Genomic DNA, 18,629 nt, shown 5'->3' on the forward strand with positions numbered 1-18,629 from the left:
TGAACATGCAGTGTATCCAGTAGACCAGCCTGCTTCAGTTTTGAACACTCAACCTGCTCACCAGCTAACCAGCTAACCAGCTAGTTAGGCTTGAAGTTCACCACACTCTCTTCATACACACAAGCTCAGAGTAGGGAACAAACTCATACAGAAAATAGTTAGGATTTAAGATGAATAGAGGATAAACCACAGTAGTCAAGAACTGACCAGCCATTTGTTTGCACCCAACCAGCCACTTTTATCCCCGTTTCCTTCTATTTTTCCTTTTTTTCATCTCTTGGATCCACTTTGATCTATCTTTTTTCCTTTCTTTGATCCTTCCCCTAAACATCCCATAATAAGTTTTACACAACTCAGGAGGTCACCCTGCTATGTCTCAAGATGCACCTCCTCTTGCATGCCATAGTAAGTCTTGTAGGCAATAATCTCTTTTACTCTGCTTGACATTACAGAAAGAGAGTTTACTTCATTGACTCCTCTTAGTGGATTTCACACCAAGGAGAATGGTCTCATTTGTTTCCCTCTGGTGCTCATAGGAGTGGTCCATTCTGTATTCTCTCTTTCTACTGATGTGGCTGGTCATGCTACTTCACTCATCGTTCTTCTGATTCTCAGCAGATCTGTCTTTAATTTATTAGCCTTTAGTAGCATTACCTAACAGAGCTGGCAGTAGGGCAGGATCCTGGCTAGCTTTTTAACTGAGAGCTCCCCAGGCTGACCACATCAGGTCAGCTGTAGATGCTGGATTGAGATTTCAAGGTTTGGTCTTTGTGGCCAAGATGTCTTGATTAACCTTGAACATGCTTCAGTTCGAATTTACCAGTTTGTGGGAGGCACCCCTGCACTAGTGAAAACAGTTGGAGCCTCCATTGTTAATACACATAGATTAAACTGGGTCTCCCAATGTTTCACCCAAAGCTGATTGATTTAAGGAATTTTCAAAATCTTATAAATAAATAAAGGACAAATGGACTATCTGACCTTAGGGGACTAACTCACTTCTGCTGCTTAGATAATCCTCCTTTCTGTAATGCTGAGTCTGTAGAGGTGCTCTCTCCTGCTCTCACAGAAGATGTTTCCCTCCTGAGGTAGGAGAAACATTTGGTGACCAGTGGAAATAGAGCCTCAGATCTAGCAAGCCTGTTTCCACATAGATGTATTGGCAGTCAGAGCTGCTCTCCTGAGCACCTACAGTGTTTTGTGCATCAGAGAACTGCCTCTGAAACCAGTGAGTGATACCTCAGTAACAGTAGAGGAAATCCATGCACCGTTAGTGGCCTTTTTGCCAAATAAGATTTCCCTAAGAACAAATGCCAGGTTTCTGCCCATTCTTGTAACTGACTTCCACTTAAGATAGTAAGGTGGCTGATGTTCTTCCTAAAGCCTCAGCTTTTCAGAGAAGTTACTTAACACATTAAAATCAATAGGAGTTATTTCTGCTGCTTGTACAGGACAAAGCCATTTACATGTTTTCCATGGCTGCTTATGTCAGTAGCGCAAAGACTGGAGGTATAACGATTTCTACTCCTACACTGTTGAACTGCATACCCGATAATGTCAGATTATTCTGTGAGATTGCTGAAGTGAACGTGTCATCAGTGATTAAAGCATACTCCACCAGTGTGCAAGCTACCGTGAAAATTTCATTAATGATTGTCACAGTTATAGATACCTTGCAGATGACCACCTGGAGCTCTTTCTGTAAGTCTATGATTATGCTGTCACTTCAAGATGTCTAAGATGTAACATTGAGCTGGGTAGAGCACCCCTTACATTAGTTTTCACTTACATACTTGCCAGCACTTATATCAAAGAAAGTAGGGGAAAGCATGAAACAGGAGTCCCCCACCATAAGGATGTTCATGTGGCAAATGAAACAGAAAAAAGGGAAGAAGAAAGGAGAGCATTTCTTAATAACAGTAGTTCTTCAAGATATATTGCACATGTGCATGGGCACTTCTCACATTCTTTACCCTCTCTCTGAGCTTTTATGTGCAGTTGTGATACTTCAGTTGTGAGGACAATGAAAAGAGTGTGGCACGCTCAACTACTGTACTAATGAATCAGAAGAGGGAAATGGTATGACCTGCTTGTTAGCAAAGACCTCTTCACTTGAGTGTTTCTTTCCATGAATACCTGTAGAACAAGTGGACATTATGAAGAGCACCTACTGAATAATTCTGGTTTCTTGAAATCTTTCTATGCTTCTAAATAACAAAGGAAAAAAATGGTTGAATCATATAAAAGGAAATGCATGGGGCATTTGAATCTGAAAGATATTTTTAAGGAAATAAAGACTCATAATAAAAATACTAACCAAATTTTGACAACAGTGATGCAAAGAGTGTTATTATATCAGAGAAAAAAAAATATAACACTATAAGTTGTTTTATAATATCATTAAAGTCGTTTGAAAAATATAACCATTCTGGAAACATCTGTGGTGTGCCAGATTCAATCATATTCACCGGGTTCTTGGTTGTTTTTAATTACCTTGAGAGTCAGCACATCACAAAATTGAGGTCATCCTGGAGACCTTTTTTGAATTAGCTCTGCTTACCACTCTTTATCATAACCACCAGTCTTGAGAGAAGCTTCTATTTTAATCAGATCTCAGTTCTGATCTTCAGTCTTCATTCCTTCAATATCTCTGAACTGAGTGACAGTGAACAAACAGGCAAAAACATCTCAGTATTTAAGATGGATGAAGCACTAGCAAACAAATAACTACACTCTAATAATCATGCCTGCTATGCTCTTGAATAGGTTATAAATGTTGTTTTGAATTGCTTTTATAGTCTTTTCAAAGTATCATTAAAACTTGGCAGTGTTTTATTCTCTTTTCAAAAGAATATATAAGTGCATTTGTCCTAGAACTTGAATCATTTCTTTCATATTGCTTACATAAAATAAGTTCTGTTATCCAAAACCTTGGGAACTGGAAAACATCTGTTGTTCAAATCTGGCCTTGTAATTGTACTTGCATACAAAGATCACCCCTAAGCGGTAAGCAATGTTGGTGCCTGCAGTGCTTATGCTTCACAATTCCCTTGAATCCAGAATCTTATAATTGAACTTTACTGGAATCATCAGTTGCCAGTCATTTTGTATTTAGAACGTAAATGTGGAACAAATTGGAACAGTGACTATTTTAAGAAAGAAAAATATGATGAGAAAGTTTTATTTAAAGTAATGGAAAATATGCTGAAGAACATACCAGCTGACAACAGCAAATAATCCCAACGTTTAAGAATGCTGCTCGAAAGGAATGGAGTGCCTCAGGGATATGCCCTTTAGCCTTGATTATTTTTAATGTAAGACAACATAAGCTAAAAATCAACAGTGATACGTATTTGAAAAGCAACCACACTTCCTTAATGTATGGAGTAGAGCTAAAACAAAAACAAACAAAACAACAATAACAAACACCTGCTCAAAACTTTGGGTGATCCTAAATGTGTTCCTCATTGTTTCCATGATTCAGCTCATAATTCAGCACACACTTCTGGTTACCATTCAACTCATACATATTCAGGCTGCATTTACACAAGAGATTCCAATCATGGAGGATCTCTGTGCCCAGTATAAAGAGGTGCATCTTAAATGCTCACCCAGGCTTAAAACTCTCCTCTCTCTGCAAGCAGAAACACTCATTCACAATTCATTCACTGAAGTGGGAAGGGTTCCTCTCATGCATCATCGAATACCCTAAGTTGGAAGGGAGCCACAAGGATCATCAAGTCCAACTCGTGGCTCCATACAGGACCACCCAAAAATCAAACTACATATCTGAGAGTACTGTCCAAATACTTCTTGAACTCTGGCAGGCTCAGTGCCATGACCACTGCCCTGGGGAGCCTGTCCCAGTGCCCGAGCACCCTCTGGGTGCAGACCCTTTCCCTAACCCCCAGCCTGACCCTCCCCTGTCCCAGCTCCATGCCGTTCCCTCGGGTCCTGTCGCTGTCCCCAGAGAGCAGAGCTCAGCGCCTGCCCCTCCGCTCCCCTCGTGAGGGAGCTGCAGGCCGCCATGAGGCCTCCCCTCAGCCTGCTCTGCTCGGGGCTGAGCAAACCAAGGGACCTCAGTTGTTCCACATACATCTTCCCCTGTAGCCCCTTCACCATCTTTATTTCCCTCCTTTGGATGCCATCTAATAGTTTTATATCCAGTAGGTTTACATATGAATCATCCTCATAAATGTTTTTTTCAGAGAGGTTAATTAAAATCCATGGAATGTGGCTTCAGGGTTTTACAACTGCTTGGACAGCTAGTTCGGGTGCAGTTGATCTCATCTCATTTATACATCTGGAGTGTAGCTAGCTGCATTGGATCTCATCACCTCTTTGCAGGAAGAAACACATATTGTTAGGGCATGATACATTTTACCCCAAGAGAGGCACCTAAAATAGATTTGATGAATTAAGCCCTAGCAGTGCCTGTTTTTCTCTGTTCATTTTGAAGGGTGCACAGGGGATGTCCAGTACTCATTACTAGAGGCAACTACATTTGTTTAGAAGAGTCATACACTTACCAACAGTGCCATGTTTGGCTAAGCTCCAAAGACATGAAAATTCATCATAAGAAACAAGGCCACACACTGTCCTGGGAAATATTCCAATCCCAGAGTGAAGCTTTTTCCACTTGTAGGCCTATATTCCTTGAATTCATTTAAATTGTTAATCATTGTTTATATAGCCTTGTAACAAGGACTAGCAAATGCTGCCAATTACTGGCTCTTGTTTGCTATCAGACACAAGGTAGTGAGTCCTTCCAAGGTAATAATTAGCTTGGAGGCCCTGACCATGCTAGAACCTTGTCTCTTCAGGAAAGTCATGAAGTCATGATCCCATCATATTTACCTAAAAGAAGTGTATTTTCCTTCTAAGTTGCTAAAATCCATAGAGATGGGGGGGGGGGAGGGGTGTCAGATATTATTTTTAAGCTCAGTAACCATACTTTCACAGCTTATTTCAGACCAAAATAGTTGACAATGTTATTTTCAAGAGAGAATGAACTTTTCAAGTAAGAATCCTGCAGCAATATTACACGTCACACAAAAGTCCTGCATTACTATTAACAGCTTATATCAGATAACACTTGTCCAACAACTGCTGCATCACTCAGTAGGACTCTCATTACATGTATATATGTAAATGACAACAGCGTTATTGTCCCAAGAAAGAAGGCTACCAGAAAGGGCAAAACATACTGAATCTTTGTGCAATTATTTCAGAGTAGTTCTGCTGTTACTGAAGTATGTGGGATGTTTCAGTGCATTACAATGTTCTTTTGTGTCTATTTTCTAGAGGTCAGAAATGTTACAAACCGCCAGCAAAGCCTAGCACATTTTGAGACTTTCCCAAGTGATTGCAGACAAAATAATAGACCTCCCCAAATGACATTTTCATCAATGCGTTTAACCAGTAAGCAGAAGAGAGTTGAGAAAAAAGTGATTTTTAAAATCAAATTGCAACAAATTGCTCCATCATTTTGTAGTCTCTAAATTACAACATAGTGCCACTGAAGTTTTTTTAAAAAATGCTTCATAATTACTAGAAAAACGAGGTGGTTTATGTGCAGCTCCTTCATTCTGGCCAAATAATTTTTCTCTAATAGATTTCTTTTGTATGTAAATGCAGACCTCTAAACAGATACTCTTGTAATTTGTTGCTCTGAATTCAGTTGTCACCTGCTCATTTTCTTCTGATATTATCAGACAACTTTTCTGTATTTTTCCAAGATACTGGTGATTTTCTTTTTTGTTTCTGGAATGGTAAATTTTATGGAGAAGTATTAGCCTTGGCATTCTTAAGTCAGAAGTACTTTTCTAATATTAAGATGTAATTTGTGCTATTATAAGTTTTCCTGTGCATTTGTCTGGAATGAAATAGCCAGGTGCACTTCAAAGAAGATGGAAAAAAGCTCCTTTTTTTTTTTTTAATTTTAGGTAATTGTTACTTCATTCTTCTTCATTAAAACCATACTGTTTTGCATATTACGTTTTATTGTGACATAAATGATAGACTAACTTGGGATTCAGTGTAAGGGAGCTGTAGGTATTGACATTAGTCTTACTGGAACAGAATGTGTGTCCTGAGGCAAACAAGTCCCAGGAGCAATAACTCTTGGAAAATGTTTTTTTTGAACTAAGTTACAAAAATTGGGATGATATAACATAACCATTGACCAAGTAATGGACTCAACAGGGGAAAATGGATGCTGTTTTTCAGTCAATTTTTTTTCATTATAGTTTATTTAGTTTAAATCACTGAAGCTCAGACTTAGAGTATCAAATGAAATGGAAGAATACAAAAGACTGCACCATACAGATAGGAAGCAATTACTGCACCCTTTAATGAAGAAGTTCAGTTTGTGTGATTTACAATAGGATGTTTTCAATTAAATAAAAAAAAAAAAATGTCCATTACTGTGCAGAAACTGATTGGGGAATATTTAATTAGTCATTAGTATTTTGCATTTTTTGACATTTAGTAATCAGAGTTTATTGCTGAGTACTAATAATTCCTTGTACTTAAGGTATATACAGTTTTTTGGAACATGCTGTGAAACTCAACTGTCCTGTTTGAATAGAGATGTAGTTTTAGGAGACATTACAATTGAAATAATTTTCCAAAACAAAACAGAAATGAGGCATATACTGAGTCTGAGAGTTCAGTCCTTCTGTCTTGTCCTTCTTTGCCTTTGGACCTGCTGGCAAACAACCAAAAGCCACAAAACAGAACACCAAGATCCATAGCTGTGTGCATTATTCTTCCTACATCCTGATCACCCTCCACACTTGTCTGACCTCAAAACAGCAAGCTGCTGGGAGATAAGTGAGTTTGGGTGAGAATTGGCAGCAGGCATTAGTGTGTGCCTGCTGCTCACCTTTCCAGCTCCAATTTGGGAAAGGTTTTGCACCAGCTCATGTCAACAGAAATCCAGCTTCCTCGTAAAGAGAGAATATGGTTTGAAATTCTGTACATTGGACCATAAATAAATAATGATCACTTTTTCCGGTGTAACTAGTGTATGCTCTGGCTATGGTTTACCCTCTTACAATGTCTAGCTGCATTGCTAGTGAATTAGACTGCCTTCAGATTGATAATATATATATAATAATGATAATGATATAATAATAATAATGATAAAATATATACATATATATATATACACACTCCTATTGCCTTTCAAAGGTTAACATGCACTCAAAGAGCAGAGCTGAAAGCAGACTGAAGCAGAGAACCATGGCCAGCTAAGCCCACAGAATCCTCTGTAGGCTGCTTTTTGACTCTAGAGATATTAGTTTCTTAGCAGGTTAAAGATTCTCCTTTCCCCCCCTTTTTTTCCCTCTCTTTTTTTTTTTGTTCCTTACCTTTCCTATTCTTCCATGGCTCTGTGGCCTCCGGTCACTGACGAATTTTATTTCTGTTCCTCTTTCACCTTTCTAAAGTCAGACTTGAACTCAAGGGCATGTATACCTGTTAAGACTCCTTTCTTCATGCCAGAGGCATATGAGGGGATTCTTCTTTACTTGACAATGTGAAAAAGCTATTTTCTTTATGTGCCAACAGCATATGTTGCTCTATACCCCATTTTCATAAGCTGTGGCCTGGATAACCTCAGTACTTCTGCATCTTTACAGACTGTAGCATTTTCTTTCCTAACTCCTCCTGTTTCTCTCTAGGAAATAAACTAGGAATGAGAAGTTACATATATTAATAATCTTAGAAAAAAGATGAGCCTAGTCTTGGAAGTACATATGCACAGGCAGTGTTGCATGGGGCTTACTTTCAGAGTATTGTAGGTTTGCAGGATGAGATCTTTAGTCCCATAACTGGCAACCTTATTGAACTCACTGTAATGGCTTTATTTGGCCTTGGAACAGTTTAGTCAACACACCATTTTTTGTAAATGCTTTCTAACACTGAGGCGTCATGGAGGTCATTTACTGAGAAGTGGGTCCCACAACCATGTACTCAAAAAAGAAGAGTGGGAGACAACCATATCAGGTCATGAGGTTTGATGTTATTATCTTCATGAAACTTCAAGGGAAATAAGAATAACATGCAAATATGACCAGTGCAGAAAGTACCGTTAATCCAGCTCCATCTCTTCTGAGTACCATTTTTTATCTCTCTTCTTTTTTCTTCATGTTCTTCAATCTTTTCTCTAACACTATACTTCCCGTGCCTGCTGCTATACATGTATCAATGCCTAGGAGCAAGTGTGAAGCAGCATCTTCAGTCCCATAGACTAAATGACATGAAGAAAGGGACATGGGATATTTCACTGTTTTCTGACCTCATTAGTATCATAGAATCTTAGAGTGATTAAGGTTGGAAAAGCCCTCCAAGATCACCTGGTCCAGCCATCCCCCTACCACCAATGTCACCCACTAAACCATGTCCCTAAGAACCACATCCAACCTTTCCTTGAACACCCCCAGGGACGGTGACTCCACCACCTCCCTGGGCAACCCGTCCCAGTGCCTGACTGCTCTTTCTTAGAATAAATGTCTCCTAAATTCCAACCTGAAATTATGTCTTCATTCTTAAATCAAACCTACTATATATTTATTTGACCTTTTTTGCATGAATCCTTTTATTTTAAGTATAGTAAAGCACTATGGAAGGAAAGTTGAGCACATTAGAGAAACATAAGTGATGGATTAATAAATGTTATGAATTCTCATAAAAATCAATACTGGCAAGCATTGTGAACAACTTTTAATGAAATTGTGAACTAGCTAGTATTTAGCTTGGGCCCAGCTAGTGTTCTTTCATTGTTTAAAAGAGCTTTCCAACAACAACAACAAAAATCACCATACCAATATCTTATTAATGGTGTAGTTAAACATAATGCAATACAAAGTAAATCAAGTCAATTTATTTATGAGATTTTGTTTCTGCTGCATACAAGGGCCCTTTCTTTAATTAAAGATAAGTCAATGCTAGAACACATAGGTGCTTCTCTTTTACTGATACAAGAATACATTTAACTCACATGCCTTATACAGTGCTAATTTCTTTACCACACCTTTAACTTTTTAGTGCCAGGTTTACCTTTTACCTTTCACTAAATGTTCTCTGTTTTGTAAAAGTGATCAGGATATTCGATATTTTAACCAAAAGGCAAGAGAATTTAGCTGTATGTATGCACACAGCAGCTGTTGGGTGCACCGCAGTTTCAAAGGCAGTGTCCATTTACCTTTCCAGTCCACTTACACTAACCTTGGACTCTCTTAGGTAGTTGCTGGGAGGAACAGTCCATGTACCTTTATCTAGAGTAACATACAGGAGTTCTGTCTCTAATGAATTCAGGATACTTACTGACTCATAAGATGTAAGAGACAGAAAAGGGCCAGAAGGAAGGAATTAGCTATTCCCCAGATCCACAAGAGCAAGCTGGTTCCTCTGTCCCACTCTTAAGAGTCAAGCAACCCCACATTGCGTTATGAAGGGCACTGGGGCTCCTGAAGACCACAGTATTCTTTCTGCAGTGCTAAAACCAACTCTCTGATACATTATGTTACTTGTAAGATCAAGTATGGTCCAGGCAACAGCTAGTCCAGAGTACTCCGCACATACAATGTGGGTGTCAAGTCCTTGGCATCAGACGTTGTGTAATCCCACCCCATTCCTCCTGCACTGCACCAGTTGCTAATACACCCCTATCAGCTACCCCAGTACCTAGCAGCTACCCCTAAGTTCTGAATCCCTCTTCCCAAATGAGACACAGGCTGTGACAGATATCTCCTTTGGTACAGCATATTACATAAATTAATCACTCAGATGATAAAGATTCTCACTCCATTCTGTTAAATGCAATTTTTATGCCTGTAATAAAAATAATAATATACTAAAAAGATGAAGTGATTGGTAACAATATATTCCTTCATCATTTGACTTCAAACACTACAAAAGGACCAGAAACTCCAAAACTGTCCTCTAAGTCTCCCTGCACCTCTTGCATTTGCAAGCAAGCTGAATTCCTGTTTTGCCAAGAATTTTGAGGGATGCATGTTTACTTTTTGCTCAACCCCCTCTACTCTCTTCCTCCTTTTATTTCCTAGGGAAGAGACCTTGAAACTTTATCAGCCACTGTATGCACACAGTAGTGTATCTGTGTGCTCCCTGACTGATGCAAACCTTATGCACTGCATAGCAACTTCTAGTTTTAAGTAGATCCGCTGGTCACTGAACGAATCTGTGGTCTCCAGACCTTTAAGGACATAGGAAAAGTCCAAACCTGCCCATCAGTGACAAACTGGCAGTTCTTCAAGGCTGTGACCACTGAAGAATTTACGGTCAAGTCTAAGGACTGATGAAGTCACAGGCTTTGAGATCAAGCAGGGACTAAGAAGGGACGTTCAAAGGCACGGTTCAGCTCAGTCATATAGTTTCCACAATAGGTGCCTGTTTCCCTTTTATTATGTCTGGATTTGAGACACGGAGTCTTTGACATGACAGCTGTATAAAGAAATATGTCTTTATTGTTAGTGAATGTTGCCTTTGTTAAAATCTCACACACATGACTTCCAGAAGGGCTTAAAATCACTGCATGAGTTTCACTGCAGTTTCCATTGCCCAGAAGCCCCAATAAGGTAAATCCTAATAAATTAGCTAACCCCACCCATAGTTAATCTAGAAATAGGACCCTGTTTTCTAATAAACATTAGAAAATTAGGATTGTGATTAATATACCAAATGTAATCCTGCCATGTAATTTAAATTACATGCAACTCATATCATATATCTGTAACTGCTTCTGGATCCTGTAGGCTTCTTGACAGCATTAAATTTCATAGAAAGTAAAAAATATTTCTCTGTTGCTTGATTGCTTTTCAAACTCCATGTCTGATATGCTCTTCAAAAATCTGTCCCAGTCTGCCTCCTTCTAATATGCAACAGACCTTAAAAAGAAAAATGCATATCTACATGTAGATTATTTATATATGTGAAATGCTTTACAAAAAACATGAGCAATTTCAATGTTTATAGCATTTCCCTAAAACAAACTAACGAAACAGTTGCATTCCTGTTATATGCAACTACCTTGACACAGATTTATGAAAATATACTAAACTTTAAATATTGAAAATACAAGCTTTGATTAATTTTTCATTATACAATGCATACAAATGTGCACTGAAAAATGCTCCCATGAAACAGACCTACCATGTAAATCACATGATGAAACATTGAGTTCCCTTTTCATGAAAGTTTAAATCTACAGATCTGAAGCAAGGTCATAGAAAAGTTGTTAAATCACAGACACTGCTTAATAATGATTACTAATAGAAGGCTGGTGCAGGACAGAGCTGTACTCATGCCCTTGTCCTCAGCATGACCATGGTAGATGTTTGTGCCATCTCAGAGTCCCGAAGTAACTGCAAAGAAAGGAAGAACTGAAGCAGTTTGAGTAAATGAAAGACAGCTACATCAGTATTGTGTATGAAATTATTTCATGCTTTAGCATGTGATTGGTAGTCAGTGTCCAGACCTACGATGGGATGCATCCTTAGTGCAGGACCTCCTGGGGCACAGTCTTGCTCTCATCCAGGCCGGCAGCCATTCAGCGCACATGAAGAGGCCAACACACACACACAACCCTTGTCCCTAAATTTCAGAAGGTAGACAGCAAGACAGAGAGGCTGGAGAAAACTGTTTTCTGCCTGGTGATGTTGGGTGACCACACAGAGAGAGAGAACAGGGAAGCATGCCTGAGGACTGTGTTACCGATGTAGGCCCTGCTATTCTGTGCTTGTAGAAGGAGGGCACAGAACAGACAAAGTAACCCAAATGTAAAGTAAACTGGGACCACCACAGTGTTCCCATAACTCCGAGAAGCTGAATTTTCTCCTGAGACCTTTATTCCTCCTCACCTGGGCTTTATTTTCTCATACAGTCAGTCTGAAGGGCTGGAACCTGCCCAGGTTCACAGAATCACAGAATCACAGAATCACAGAATTTTCTAGGTTGGAAGAGACCTCAAGGTCATCGAGTCCAACCTCCAACCTAACGCTAACAGCCCTCCACTAAACCATATCCCTAAGCTCTACATCTAAGCTTCTTTTGAAGACTTCCAGGGATGGTGACTCCACCACTTCCCTGGGCAGCCTGTTCCAATGCCTCACAACCCTTTCTGTAAAGAAGTTCTTCCTAACATCTAACCTAAAACTCCCCTGGCTCAACTTAAGCCCATTCCCCCTCGTCCTGTCACCAGGCACGTGGGAGAACAGGCCAACCCCCACCTCTCTACAGCCTCCCTTGAGGTACCTAAAAAGAGCGATAAGGTCACCCCTGAGCCTCCTCTTCTCCAGGCTGAACAAGCCCAGCTCCCTTAGCCGCTCCTCGTAGGACTTGTTCTCCAGGCCCCTCACCAGCTTCGTCGCCCTTCTCTGCACCCGCTCAAGCACCTCGATGTCCTTCTTGTAGCGAGGGGCCCAAAACTGAACACAGTTCCCCCTCCTATGAGGTTGTCAGGCCAGTACCTCTCAAGAAGGCCTGAGATTTTTCAAAAAATATATCCAGTGATGTAACTTGCTTGCAAAAAATTCAGGTCAAAACTGAGAAAGGACATTGATAATGTCTGCTGCCTTATTTAAAATGCTTAGGGATTGTATTATCTGAAGGAAAACATAAGGTCCTCTAGTTTATTTTCTCTAGCCTTAATATTGACCTGTTCAATGGGGGCTGCAAAATTCCAGCTGGTGTCACCAGGGAGGGTCCAGAAACAAAACACAGTTTGTAAGAAGTCTGATACCAGAATCCCAGTGCTCCCAGGTGAAGCAGTTCTTTACTGGATAACTCGAAAGAAGCAATATAATCACTAGATTGTTGCTGAGCTTGGGCTCTCATGATTTTTAATTACTGCTTCTGTCTATTGTGGAAATGGTACCAAAGTCCTGAAGAAACAAGACCTTATCTGTTTGGAAAATAAAATTCACTAATCCTGCACGGCTGGCCCACCGAGGTGATCACTGAGCTAACACGGTACCTTCCTGCCACCTTGTGGCACAAAGGGGTTTGCGACTTTCCATTATATTGCATAATTTTTCCTTCAAGTTATTTGAGTTTTACGTTTCAAATGCTATCTAGTTAAATAACATGGAGTGAAATCTTGGTCTGACTGACGACAATGTCAAAACTTGTTAATTAAAAGACATCTATGCTGCACTAGTTATATTATTTTACATACCTTATTATGTTACAAATAAAAACAAGTTCAAATGAAACAATGTAAAAATGGGTTTCATTTAAAAAATAAATAAATAAATAAATTAGTTATAATTAAATAATCTGAAACTATCTTGAAATAATACCTTGCATTTGTAATATTACAACTTCAGCATTTGTATTATTATGAATGCCAATATATTTTTCATTTGGGATGCTTTGGTGTAATTTAGCTACTTTTTCAAGGCTGCCTGAAAAAAAAAAAAAAAAAAAAAAAAAAGCTGCATCTTTTATATGAGTTCAGGCAAGATCCTTGAAGTGCTTGTTCAAAGTTTACTTGCTTTTCAAACTAAAGAAACATATGAGAATGTGCTCCTATCAGATTTCTTGCTCCTGTTTTCAGGCTGGAATCACCAACGCGATCTTTGAGCATGGATGCACCAAGAGGCATTAATATCAAAGCACAAGCAGGGAATATTGAGGCTCTTTCCCAGATGGATATCAAACTACAAAGCAGCGATGGTGTGGTGAGTATAAGCCATTCTGTTTCTGAAGCTGTGGTTCACAATAAATAACTTCAGGCCTTTTATCAGTTATATCAGTTCTGCTAATTGAATTCCTAAGATTCTAGAGGATGGGATATTAAAATCAATGGTGCCAACAAGAAGACATTTATTTGTGGATCAGATTAAACAATAATGCCAATTGATATAATGCTGTATTAGCTTAGAGAAATGTCTTTTAATAAAACTCTGCTGGAGCTCAGCTCTCTGCCAGTTCCCAGGTGCCCAGGCAGCACTGGGGGCTTCTTGGCAGAGCCCCAGCCCCAGGACTGCTGAACAAAGGCACAAAGCTCTGCAGAAACCATTTAGGTTCTTCTTAATCTACCAGCTAGGTCTGTTTGTTTCTATGGCACACTTTATTACATCGTTATCTCAAAAAAAAAAAAATTTGTCCTTCTTTCTTCCATGCAGCTTTTGCTCGATGCAGAAACGGTGCGACTGCCTAAGCTGCCTGAGGGTACAAGAGGTGGATCTGGTATTTCTCAGGGGCTGTATGAAATCTGTGTTTGCCCGGATGGCAAGCTTTATTTGTCAGTGGCCGGCGTGGGCTCCACGTGCCAAGAATACAGCCGTGTCTGCCAGTGAAGCACTAGAAAATGCGGCACGCCCTCGCTATTCTCAGTTTTGTAGTATTGCTAACAAGCATTTACTGAAAGTGGAATTTTCAGAATTTTAAAAACAAAGTACTTCTGTTTATGAAACAAATCTGTATCTACAACTCTGGACTACAGGGTGAAAGGGGAAGAAGAGCACAAATGACATTTCAACTTCAGAAGAATGACCTGAGTGAGATGATATGTTCTGGCAGTCACACTTTGAAAACATCCTGATAGAGAGCGTAAGGAAAAATAAAGGGAGTATGTTTTCTTGCTGAACTATTATTCCATCAGATGATTATGTCATTACTAATATTTCTGAGCTCCGTGGTTTTTTTCTCTCACTACATGTAAATACTTACTGCATTAGTGGGTGAAATTAAATTGAGGGAACTACTTGAACTATTTGATAAGACAAATGCATTATTTGGAGAATTAAGACAGTGCCAGCAAATGGTCTATGCAATTTTGTTCTTGCAATAACACAAAATAGGAAAGATGTGCTATTTGTATAAGTCCTGTGTAAAAGGTGTTAATTTGCTAATAGCTTTTTATTTTAATTTGGCAACATAAATGCTGATTTGCGTATTTCTGAGATTCACATAAAAATTAATACAAGAAGTTACAAGAGTTATTTCTACCTTATGTGTCTTCAATACTGTTCACTAAAGAGAAGAGAAATATGTTTGTATATTTTATAATAGCAATAGTTTGTTGTACTGCCTGTACTATCACACTCATTTAATCCCCTTTTTGATTTTAGGACACACTAATCCAACAAGGCAATTTACTCTGCCAGCTCGACCACTAAAAACAAAATAATCCTTAATGTGGCTCCAGATTGTCTGCTACAAGGAACTGTCTGGGCGGTGGGGAAAAAAAAAAATCATTTCCGTCTGCAGCTGTTGACTGATATCCTATCAGAGTGGGACTCCATCACAAATGGAGGGAGTAAAATTACTCTTTATTATTTTTTATGTTAGGACTTTGGATACAAAGTAAATGCTCACCAGAGCTGACAAACCATTTATTGACCTTGTAGAGAAACACAACCACAGACCCATTCCCCTGTACAGTGTTGCACTGAACGCAAATAAATTGTTTGCACACCTCTGGGTAGTAGGATTTGTATTAAATAATCTGTCATTTAAACCTCATCGTCTTTTTGACCCCATTGATGCTGTTTTATATACACTTGTTATTATCACCCAAGTAGGAGCTGCTACCACATTGTGCCTTGGGGTCTATTTACAGAAGGATTTTAAACCATAATCATTATTAGACCACAGAATGCCTATCCTTCACAGAAAATAATCTTCATCCTTAAGGCAGGAGAATCAAAACAAATGACCAAGATTGTACCGTGTTTTTACACTTGGTATTTCAGCTTTGGTGGACAACTGAAGAAACCAACACTCAGTTAAGATCCCAGATAGCTACAGAAGTCTGAGTGGAAAAAGAGCCCCCATTTAACAGTATCTGTTCTTATTGCAGCAAAGCCCTGGGTAGTCCCTGCCTCGAGGGCTGCCTTTGTAATTTATCCAATGATGCTAATGTACAGTCCTGAAATTACCCTTCATTAGCAGGGTGGAGCTCTTAGCAATTCCTGCAAATTAGAAGAGATTCAATGGGAAAAGTAGGAGAAGTGTGAGAGTTGAGTTTTTGGGTCCCTTCAGGCAAAGGAGGCAATTAAATCCAGGTCTCCCTTAATATTTGGAGACTACTCTGACTGCTAACATCATGCCTAAGGGAGAAGTAGGAAGCCACACATCCTCCATGTCTAAAATTCCTTATTTCTGGCTTTAGACATCTACCTTCAGGAGTGAATCCAGGGCTCTTGGCCCTAAAGAGGGAAATGTATCTCTACTACTGAATAACGCAACTAAACTCTCAGCTGAAACAACCTTTAACAGAAACCTGTTTTCAGCATTAATTTAAGTTAGTTAGGTGGTTCCAGCTCCATGTACAAGTTTTTCCAGGCCAAATTATGGGTAGTCTTAGCTTACATATATTAGATGAAAATTCTATATATTACAATAAAAGACGGCAAATTCCACTGCACGTGCCAGATACCTAAAAACTACTGCTAAAAGAAACTTGGAGTGCTGTAATGTCCAGAAGTAGTGGAACAGCAAAAGAGGGAGTTAATCCTCAGAGAGTTAAGCCACTGTCTAGTTTCAAAGACATCTCATTTTCCTCATACCTACATTTCCTTCAGCAAGGACCACATACCCACTTCTGTTTGGTACCAAACTACTCATCTACCTGATTTAATCTCTACATTTTAGCCAGAGACTGAAAATAAGTACGTCAGTCACAATCTGCCTATTCTGCTGGCAATGAAAACAGCATTTTTAAGTTACTCATTTTAAGCTTATGTTTTGGAGGCACATTTTCAAACATGAATTGCCACTTAATACAGTCAAAGGGATAACATCCAGGCTTCCCATATTACACAAGAATAACCTAATGCCTAAAATGTTGGGTATTTGCAGGCAAGGTCTGTTGCGACTTCATCCATTGAAGTTGCTCCATCTTAGTTAACATTTACAAAGCTGTGGTGTAGACCTAAGAAAATAGGGTTGCCATTCCCTGGCTAAGTAACACTACTGAGCATTATAGCACCTCAGATAGACATTGCAATTACTGCCTTTCAGTGGAGGTAATCCTTTTTGACTTGCCTAAGTTCACAGGTGAGTTCTGGGTAGTACAGAGCTGCCGTGTCCCAGGCTGGGCCATCATCCCAACCACCAGTTTGCCCCTCTTTATTTTTTTTTAAACTTCAGTCTCATTTTCATTATTCTGCAAAACTGATGTTAAAACATAATTGCATTTTTTAAGTTGTGAAGTGAAAAGCCGCAGGATTTTTTAAACCCTGGATAGCATCTTCTTGTCACTGAAGAACATTTCGGGGATTTTTTCTTTTAATTGTGGTTAGTAAAGAAACCGAATTCATGCTAAAATTATCACAGTGTAATCAGCTGATGCTATCATCTGAATTGTTAATGTCAGTGTAGTTCATATATCACTGACTTATCATTTCTGATATCTCCATGTGGCCATCCTTCCATCAACCTTTAATACTTCCACATTATTGTTTCTACTTGAATCAAACTCTAGTAAAGAGTTAAGAGATTAACAGAAAACTATGGCACAGGAAAATGAGAGTATGCACTTCTCTGATTTATTTACAAAAATGTTAAGCAAATGGAGGAAAAAAAGAAACACCCAGCATCATGAACTGTATTTTTCCCCAAAAAAGAACTACGTATGGCAGTTTTTGTAGCTGGTTGGGATTACTATACAGTGGAAAAGTAAAACATCAAAGCAGTAGTAAATACTTACTGATAATTGCCCAAACACTACACTTTGTTTCCATTTCACAGGCCTTTAGTATTTACATTTGTTTATATAACTTTATGCAAAAGGAAATTGCAAGAATTAACTGAAAACTGAGTTCTTGAATAAACTTTATACATTTTGAAAAATCTGCTTCTCCTTTGTGTTCAAACAAAACTCACCTTAACTGAATGTTTTTATGTTTTAAAATGTGATTGTCTTCCCAAGACTCCAAGAATATGAAATTAATGCTATTTAAAAATAGGACTAAATTTGGTCTAAAGATTTACTTCCCAGCATCAAGACTGTGCTTTGCAATTAGGCTTCACTGGTCATCTAGAATTTCTTTGTCTTCATCAGTAGTTGGTGAGAGAAAGCAAAATATTATGCCAGTGCTACTGAATTAATCACCTGGAAAGCAAACCAATGAAAACATAAAGAGCTTTGGTAAAAAACTCATTGACCAACACCTCCATGTGACAAAAACATGCGTCTTCTCCAAGTGAAAACGTCTACTTCGTCTGTCAAGCTTAATTATTCTTGAACTATTATTTCTGGCAGTGTTACACAATGTCAATCCAGCCATCTTCAGACTGTTCAGATCTGGCAATATGAAATCTTAAATTTGGTACTATCTTTTTTTACTTTAATTGTAACAATTACAATAGATTTTATTTAAACCTCTTTTAAAGTAACCCAAGTACCAAATTAATTCAAACCATACACTAATAGCTCTTAAACTAATCTTACTTTTCCAGTCACCACTGTAACTTTATTTTGATGACAATTAAAGCACAAATATTCAAAACCATGTTTCTTTACACAACTATTTTTTCTTTTAGTAGCCTACACAAAAATTTATTTCCTTTTAAAATGTCATTTTTTTTCTCACTAAATGCTGAGGCAAGTGAGCTACTTTTCTCACTAAATGCTGAGGCAAGAAACTCCTTTT

General features: G+C 38.7%; 1 protein-coding gene across 8 annotated transcripts in view; it reads left to right on the forward strand.

Moving 5' to 3' along the window:
• Positions 1-15,450, forward strand: part of SGCG (sarcoglycan gamma) — a 134,690-nt gene extending 119,240 nt beyond the window's left edge. For all 8 annotated transcript variants that reach the window (XM_084497309.1, XM_084497310.1, XM_084497305.1 and 5 more), the window contains 2 exons: positions 13,583-13,706; positions 14,154-15,450. In XM_084497309.1, the coding sequence (XP_084353435.1) occupies positions 13,583-13,706; positions 14,154-14,327 (298 nt within the window). In that variant the 3' untranslated portion in view covers positions 14,328-15,450. The remainder of the gene's footprint in view (positions 1-13,582; positions 13,707-14,153) is intronic.
• The last annotated feature ends 3,179 nt before the right edge of the window (positions 15,451-18,629 follow it).

This window comes from Aythya ferina (genome assembly GCF_964211825.1).
Source record: "Aythya ferina genome assembly, chromosome: 1".
In the NCBI taxonomy this organism is placed as follows: domain Eukaryota; kingdom Metazoa; phylum Chordata; class Aves; order Anseriformes; family Anatidae; genus Aythya; species Aythya ferina.